The sequence below is a fragment of the Pelophylax lessonae genome, assembly GCF_965119305.1.
Source record: "Pelophylax lessonae genome assembly, chromosome: 13".
NCBI classification, from domain to species: Eukaryota; Metazoa; Chordata; class Amphibia; order Anura; family Ranidae; genus Pelophylax; species Pelophylax lessonae.
Genome location: NC_138780.1, coordinates 179,884,259 through 179,893,313, shown reverse-complemented (window position 1 = coordinate 179,893,313; position 9,055 = coordinate 179,884,259). Strand labels below are relative to the sequence as shown.

The 9,055-nt window shown below is 49.6% G+C and overlaps 1 protein-coding gene across 2 annotated transcripts in view; it reads right to left on the bottom strand.

Annotated features, from left to right (window-relative positions):
• Nucleotides 1-1,437: 1,437 nt before the first annotated feature.
• AHSA1 (activator of HSP90 ATPase activity 1) overlaps nt 1,438-9,055 on the bottom strand; it is a 24,654-nt gene continuing 17,036 nt past the window's right edge. Inside the window, exons 4-9 of one of the 2 annotated variants that reach the window (XM_082275294.1) lie at nt 7,440-7,557; nt 6,883-6,971; nt 6,668-6,793; nt 3,919-4,024; nt 2,047-2,095; nt 1,438-1,614 (exon numbers count right to left, since the gene is read on the bottom strand). In XM_082275294.1, the coding sequence (XP_082131420.1) occupies nt 1,578-1,614; nt 2,047-2,095; nt 3,919-4,024; nt 6,668-6,793; nt 6,883-6,971; nt 7,440-7,557 (525 nt within the window). In that variant the 3' untranslated portion in view covers nt 1,438-1,577. Of the gene's footprint in view, nt 1,615-2,046; nt 2,099-3,918; nt 4,025-6,667; nt 6,794-6,882; nt 6,972-7,439; nt 7,558-9,055 lie in introns of both variants that reach the window. The other variant, XM_082275293.1, reaches the window with a different exon arrangement.

Below are 9,055 nucleotides of genomic sequence, written 5' to 3'. Positions count from 1 at the left end.
AGAGGGATTTTGGATCTCCCCGGTTTACAGTTGGAATCCGGAAGAGGAGAGAATAGAAGAGGTTTCTCCTAATCTTGAGTTGGCCCACCCTTTGCAGCTATAACAACTTCAACTCTTCTGGGAAGGCTGTCCACATAGTTTAGGAGTGTGTCTATGGGAATGTTTGACCATTCTTCCAGAAGCGCATTTGTGAGGTCAGGCACTGATGTTGGATGAAAAGGCCTGACTCACAGTCTGCACTCCAATTCATCCCAAAGCTGTTCTATCGGGTTGAGGTCAGGACTCTGTGCAGGTCAGTCATGTTCCTCCCCCCCCCCCCAAACTTGCTCATCCATGTCTTTATGGACTTTGCTTTGTGCACTGGTCCAAATAATATGGTGGAGGGGGGGGGATTATGGTGTGGGGTTGTTTTTCAGGGGTTGGGTTTGGCCCCTTAGTTCCAGTAAAGGGACCTCTTAAGGCATCAGCATACCAAGAAATTTTGGACAATTTCATGCTCCCAACTTTGTGGGAACAGTCCCTTCCTGTTCCAACATGACTGCGCACCAGTGCAAGGTCAATTTGACTCCGCTAACGATTAGAAAATCAAACGAAAGTTCTTAAAATGAAATGTTTTTGGAAGGAAGACATTGTTTTTGTATGGCCAGCATAAGTGACGGCAGGCGCAGGGAGCTTTTTATCAACCCACCGGCCTTTGACAAGGGAGTCTGTCATACAGAATATATTACACTTCTGTCTGAAAATCGGCAAAACAGACTTTCCATTTTTTATTCCATAAATACATTTTTTTATCAGAGTCAGATGATATTTACCAGATTCAACCTCTAATAGTATATACAGTATATCTCTTCTGTCTGTTATTAGAGTGGATTAGAGATTTTGCTCCCTATCCATATAGTTGGTTATTTATATTTACCACTGCATATAGATATTTAAGAATAAATTGCCTTTTTATTTTACCACTTCGGACCGTCCGCCGCAGTTTTACATTAAATACCAGTGTTATGGCAGCAAATCGCTTTTTCACATAGAAGTGGTCCCAGCGGCGGATTGCACAACACGTTAACTGTTGGCGCACTCTGCAGGGGCAGAGCCAAGACTCCCAGCAGCCATACAGCACTGTGATGTCATCATTTCTCAAGCAACTGATAGGCCAGCTGAAACTGGACAGCACAGGCTGTATAATAACAGACAGCTCAGAGTTATAATTTATTTTATTGGTGTAACAATATACACAGCGATGCCAGACCGACAATATACACAGCTTACACCCCACTGACTGGGGCTCAGTGCAAACAAACCTGAATCCGGAGCCACCCCTCCCCCAAACATTAAATATACGAGTTTCAGTCCACAAGACAATATTTTCTTTTTATGCATTGGTAAAAAAAAATCCCCTGCCCAACCCCCGCCCCCCCCCCAAATCGGGAGCCCCCCCAAGTTATAACAGCATCGCCCCATAGCCGAAGGTCTGTTTGATGCCATCAAAGTAATACCGTTTCCATCCATCCTTTGTGTGCTGCTCCTCATTCTGCGGGACGCCCCGCGCCTCCATCTTCAACTCCGTCTCTCCACCTTTATCTGACAGTGACAGGGAGATGGTGGCGTGATGTCCTGTGGGGGTAAAACAAAGCAATGGGAGTGTGAGAGGAACAATATGACAACCCATAGATCAGGAGAATGGCTGAGGCACCAGGAAGCATTCCCTAAAGCACAATTCGGCACTATAAATGTAGACCATGATGGATCCAAACACACAGGACAGGAACAGATCAAAGTTCTCATTCTGGACGCAGAGAGGTGAAATGACAGCTATTTGTCACCTTCAGGCTTAGGAAGGTGAAGCAAAGTTCAGCAGCCAATCGGAATTAATTCCTGAACCAGACTCAGGACATATAGCCTTTTATGGCTCCACATTCCTCTCTGTAACAAGGCGCCACCTACTGGTCAGATGAGATTCTGACTGATTTAAAAAAAGGTCCTGGGGTTTTTTTTTTTTTCCCCTTCGAACCAAGGGGAAAATGTATTTATAAATACAAGATTTACCTGCAGGCCAGGACTTGAACCTCCAAGACATAACAATTCTTTTTTCCTCCTCCTAAAAAAAAATAAATAAAAACATAAAAAACCCACACAGAGGTCAGTGTTTTTCTACTCCCTCCCCTGCATCCACCCAGAGCCGCCGCCTTTTTCCCTGCCAGGCCCCCTGCACCCACCTAGAGCCTCCTCCCCCGCACGCACCCACCCACCCAGAGCCTCCTCCTCTGCCGGGGCCTCTGTACCCACCCACAGCCTCCTCCCCCGCCATGGGCCTCTGTACCCACCCACCCACCGCCTCCTTCCCTGCCAGGGCCTCTGTACCCACCCACCCAGAGCCTCCTCCCCCGCCAGGTCCTCTACAACCAACCAACCACCCACCGGCTCCTCCCCCGCCAGGGCTTCTGTACCCACCCACCCACCGCCTCCTTCCCCGTCAGGGCCTCTGTACCCACCCACCCAGAGCCTCCTCCCCCGCCAGGTCCTCTACAACCAACCACCCACCCACAGGCTCCTCCCCCGCCAGGGCCTCTGTACCCACCCACCCACCGCCTCCTCCCCCGCCAGGTCCTCTACAACCAACCACCCACCCACAGCCTCCTCCCCCGCCAGGGCCTCTGTACACACCCACCACCTCTGTACCCACCCACCCAGAGCCTCCTTCTCCCCCACCAGGTCCTCTACAACCAACCACCCACCCACACCGGCTCCTCCCCCGCCAGGGCCTCTGTACCCACCCACCCACCCACAGCCTCCTTCCCCGCCAGGGCCTCTGTACCCACCCACCCAGAGCCTCCTCCCCCGCCAGGTCCTCTACAACCAACCACCCACCCACCGCCTCCTCCCCCGCCAGGGCCTCTGTACCCACCTACCCAGAGCCTCCTCCCCCACCAGGGCCTCTGTACCCACCCACAGCCTCCTCCTCCGCTAGGGCCTCTGGACCCACCCAGAGCCTCCCTCCCTCCCTCCATTATATTTGTAGCCACCACAGTCCTCCACCATGGCTTCTATAGTCACCTACATCTTATTGCCTCTGTACCCACTCACCGCCTCCTCCCCCGCCAGGGCCTCTGTACCCATCCACCCAGAGCCTCCTCCCCCACCAGGGCCTCTACAACCAACCACCCACCGCCTCCTCCCCCGCTAGGACCACCCAGAGCCTCCTCCCCCGCCAGGTCCTCTACAACCAACCACCCACCGCCTCCTCCCCCACCAGGTCCTCTACAACCAACCACCCACCCACCGGCTCCTCCCCCGCCAGGGCCTCTGTACCCACCCACCCACCACCTCCTTCCCCGCCAGGGCCTCTGTACCCACCCACCCAGAGCCTCCTCCCCCGCCAGGTCCTCTACAACCAACCACCCACCCACCGCCTCCTCCCCCGCCAGGGCCTCTGTACCCACCCACAGCCTCCTCCTTCGCTAGGGCCTCTGGACCCACCCAGAGCCTCCTCCTCCGCTAGGGCCTCTGGACCCACCCAGAGCCTCCCTCCCTCCATTATATTTGTAGCCACCACAGTCCTCCACCATGGCTTCTATAGTCACCTACATCTTATTGCCTCAGGAGAACAGGCAGGCTCTATGTATGCACACTCACTAATAGCATACATTGCAACAATATATTAATCCCCGATCTTTATTACAATGTGCAGACCCTTCCACCTCCTACCCTCACTACAATGTACAGTACCCCCCACGCTACAATACTATAATATACAGACTCTTCCCCTCCCCCCAACTATATACAGACCCTTCCCCTTCCTACCCTCACTACAATGTACGTTACCCCCTCCCCCCCGCTACAATATACAGATCATTCCCCTACTATAATGTACAACAACCCCTTCCCCTCATATTTACTACATCATCACGCCAAAAAAACTCACCAATTCCACAAACTCTCCGCTGACGTTTCCTCCCAGTAATTGAAATTTTCCACCCTTTTCAGCTGCGAGTGTTGCTGGTGCGTGTGTGAAACCCTGAACCAGCTGAAGAGAGAGACAACAAGACATCAGTGCAATACAGCCCTTTTAGGACAAAATCAATCACAATACTGCCCCCTGATGGCCACAAGAATATCTCTGTGCCAAGTATGATAGCTGATTTCCGGGTTTACTGTCCCTTTAACTAATTTGTTTGGGCCAAGCTGCAACTATTTGTACTCCAGTGGTCTTCAAACTGAGGCCCTTTGTTTGCCTTTACCCAGCCCTTGGAGCACTATTGCTCCCACTGACACCAACGATGGGGGCACTATTGCTCCCACTGACACCAACGATGGGGGCACTATTCCTCCCACTGACACCAACGATTGGGGCACTATTCCTCCCACTGACACCAACAATGGGGCACTATTCCTCCCACTGACACCAACAATGGGGCACTATTCCTCCCACTGACACCAACAATGGGGCACTATTCCTCCCACTGACACCAACAATGGGGCACTATTCCTCCCACTGACACCAACAATGGGGCACTATTCCTCCCACTGACACCAACAATGGGGCACTATTCCTCCCACTGATACCAACAATGGGGCACTATTCCTCCCACTGACACCAACAATGGGGCACTATTCCTCCCACTGACACCAACAATGGGGCACTATTCCTCCCACTGACACCAACAATGGGGCACTATTCCTCCCACTGACACCAATGATGGGGCAATATTCTTCACACTGACACCAATGATGGGGCAATATTCTTCACACTGACACCAATGATGGGGCAATATTCTTCACACTGACACCAATGATGGGGCAATATTCTTCACACTGAAACCAACAATGGTGCACCATTCCTACCACTGACATACAGCCTTGTGTTCTGGCAGTGGGATGGGAACTTCCCACACTCAGAACAAAATTGAGTCAAGCTGAGCACCGTCCAGCCATTCAGGAGCAGCTTTATATTCTTTGAACAAATATAAAAAAGTTCCTTTTATTGGCAGAGAGGTTGGTAGATGACATCACGATCTCAAACTCAGCCAATCAGAAGAAGCTTTGTATTAATTCCAAGAACAAAAAGCTGCCTATGTATGGCTGAACAACGCTCAGCCTTAACTCAGCCTCGGTTTTTTCCGAGATGGGAAATTCTCATCCCACTGCTGGAACACGGCTGAGGCTACATATACTTTATATAGCATGTACAAAAATGAAAAATCAAACTGTGCTTGGTATGTAAAAATCATACTGCTGCAGCCACTATATCTGAAAACAAGATAACTCGGATAATTATATAAGAAATGGTGTGCTGTCAATTTAAAGAATGCCAATGTATCAAAAATAGATAATCTCTAAAAAGTGCTATGAAATATACTGTTAGACAAAGTTCTGTTTCAACAAAAAATGTTATAACGTGCAATAATATACGGTTTGCCATGATACACTGTGTGGTGCGTTGCAGCAACATTCGTTTTAATTAACAACCCAACACACCACCGTCAACCATCTTTATGGTGCAGTGCTTTGAAAAACCGGACTTCATGCATTTAAGCCCAGTTACCAATGGAGGGGGGTAGTATATGCAACACCCAGTCTGCAATTTCAATATAAGAGCCCAGTTACTAAGGAAAGGGTGGCCCTGGGGTATGGAGCACCCAGTCTGCAATTTTAATATAGGAGCCAAGATACTAAGAGGGGGAGTCTAGGATGTGTAACCCCCACAGTGAGAATTTATTAAGGACTCATGTGAAGGATGAAGGAGGGGCCCCAGATATGCAACTCCTACCATGTGTTCCCTTTTCCTCAAGTCTATTGCGTTTGTTTTGTATGAATCTTGGTTTTCAAGTTTTCCTTCTGCACCTCAAAAGTATGTAGAAAAACACTGAACATTACAGGAAACACTAGGAGTTTAAAGCGTTATTTTCACAATAAAAAAAATAAATAAATTATAGGGAAAATAAATAAAAGATCCTGTTCGTGTAAAGCTTGTGCTTTGTAATTTTGCCCCCCCCCCCCCCCTTATCACCTAAAACACCTGGCTGATCCTGCCAGTTTCTGCCCTCCCACTGTAAACTGACTACAATGCATCATGGCTGCTGAGCCCTGACACCGCGGTCAGCTTACGTGCCTCAGTCAGCTGCAGCCCTGCTCAGTCCTCCTCTGTCTCCCTCGGTCCTCCCCCCTCCCCTCCTGTGTCAGGTGCCCGCCCCCTTCCCTTCTGCTGCTGAAAAATCTTTTTATATCTTATATAATCCTCTTCACCCCCCCCCCCCCCCCCCCCCAGTGCTAGGTGCTCCTGTCACTGTGTTTTATTTTAAAAAAATGCTGTTTCTACCTGTTTTCAGAACGTGGCTCGGCCAGTCACCTGACCGGTCGGCTCTCTCCTCCTGACTGACGCCAGCAGAGGAATCTCTGCCCTGCCCACTGCAGCTGTCAGGCGGGGAGAGGAGAGAGGCAGCGGGTCACGTGACGGCCAATCGGCGCTCTGTAAGATAGGTAGAAACAGCATTTTATTTATAAAAACACAGTGACAGGAGCACCTAGCATTAGAAAAAAAAAGAGGATTATATAAACTTAGTGTGGATTAACCAGCACTTTAAGGCAGACAATCTAGAAATCTGCTAAACAGTCACCAGTCTCAGGACCCCCCTCCGACCAGGATATGGCTGCCCCAAGTAGTCGTTACCTCCTGGGTGGTGAGCACCCTGTACAGCTCCTCCGGGGAGGTCAGGAAGGTCTCCTTCATGGAGATTTTACATGTGGGAATCTTCACTCCTGTGTTCTGACACGTTATTGGTTTGGCGTTCTGTGTCTGCGGAGAACAAATCATAACGTTCTGTAAATAATACATCAAGTGGCAGAAAGAGTCCCAACGCGTCACATTCTAGAAAAATCAATTACCTCTGGCGGAGGCACTTTCTGCTTGATATTGTCAACAGCCATGTGCGAGACACCATTGGTGACCGGCAGGATCATTCCTTGTGTGAACTCTAGAATAGCAGACGGAAAATGGGATCAGAACCGGGGATTATGCAACCCGATTATAACCCTCCAGAGAACTGACATACATCAGCAGACAAGTAATGGGGACAGAGGAATCCTAACCCACCAACCAGCCGTCACAGACAAGTCCAACATCTGGAGCACCAAACTATCAGAGTGGGTTAGAGAATGTTTGCGGAGGGGGATTTGCTGGAGATTTCTGAAATGTTTGGTAGTTACTAAAACTGGATAAATAAACAAAAAAATTGCTTCATTAATTGACAAAAAAAAAAAAAAAAAAATTCTAAATTTTGCAGGGAAAGATGAATAATGAAGAGAATGGCGATATGGGCAGACATGTGCTGTCCCTTTGTTTTATACAGGTTCTGTTCCCAGTACAGGCAGCTCAGTGTTCTACATCTATCCTCAAGGACCTCATACGGGCAATAAGGATTATATAATTAAAGTGCTCTCACCTGTCTTCAGAGTTGAGATGTAATTGGCGACAGCCTCCCGAATCCTCTGCACGCCGTCCTTTCTCATCAGACTGAGCAAGTTTGTGTCCGGTTCATCTTTAGCAAGAGAGACTCTGATCTACGGGAAGAGAGAGACGTCAGAAGACAGAATAGACTTGTGCTGCATCCATACCAGGAGGAGAAAAAAGGTTCACATTTATCCCCCCTTCACTATCTGCTGCTCAGTATAGCCCCTGGGGGGGGGGGGGGGGGGGGGAGGAAAGGAAGCCCTGTGGTAAGCGATCAGTTACTATAGTTCAAGCTTACATAATGCTGAAGTCTCTCTGCCCACCAACGTGTGACAGCCCTTGACCAACGTGCTCTCCCAAAGCTAATAGTACTAGAGGCGGAATGCACCCACCCTAGGGGACCACACTATAATTTATATATATTTTTTAATTTTTTATTATATATATATACACACACACACACACACACACACACACACACACACACACATATACTAGGCTGCGCATCTTCACTTACCTCACGATTCGATGCGATTATTAGGGTCGCGATTCAATACGATTCGATTCCGCGATGCATCACGATTACTATGGGGAGCCTGCTCTAAAGGGGGATCTATGGGGAGCCTGCTCTAAAGGGGGATCTATGGGGAGCCTGCTCTAAAGGGGGATCCTATGGGGAGCCTAGGCCTGCCCTAAAGGGGGATTCCAGGGGAACTGAGCTCTAAAGGGGGATCTATGGAATAGATCCCCTTTAGTGCAGGGTCGCCATAGATCCCCCTTTAGAGCAGGCCAGCGTCCCCAGAGATCCCCTTAGTATAGCAGGTCCCCCCATAGATCCCCCTTTAGTAGAGCAGGTCCCTCATAGATCCCCCTTTAGTAGAGCAGGTCCCCTCATAGATCCCCCTTTAGTAGAGCAGGTCCCCTCATAGATTCCCCTTTAGTAGAGCAGGCCACATAGGGTTCCTCCATATATTCCCTTTTGAGCAAACAAGGCACTAGGCAGGGGTCCCCCACTTCTCCTTTAATGATCCATTCAAATTTTAAAGTCTGGAATCACTGTTATAGGCGGACACTCACAATGCAGTATGAATGAAGAGTTGATTTACTCACGTGACGTCTCTAATGACAAGCTGGAACCCGGGCGGGCTGGGGCATGCTGCGCACTGCTGAGACCGATCATGCAGGCACGGGCATCAGGTTAGAAGAGTTACCTGATGCTAGTTGTAGTACCGTAGGCCCTGGTAAGGAGGAATGCTGGGGCTCTGTAGTGCCCCTAGTGTGTAGTATAGCAGGCTCTGGTAAGGAGGAATGCTGGGCTCTGTAGTCCCCCTAGTTGTAGTATAACAGGCTCTGGTAAGGAGGGAATGCTGGGCTCTGTACAGAGCTACAGAGCCCAGCATTCCTCCTTACCAGGGCCTACTGTACTACAACTAGGGGCACTACAGAGCCCAGCATTCCTCCTTACCAGGGCCTGTTATACTACAACTAGGGGGGACTACAGCTGTAGTCCCCCTAGTTGTAGTATAACAGGCCCTGGTAAGGAGGAATGCTGGGCTCTGTAGTGCCCCTAGTTGTATTATAGCCGGCCCTGGTAAGGTTCGGGCACTA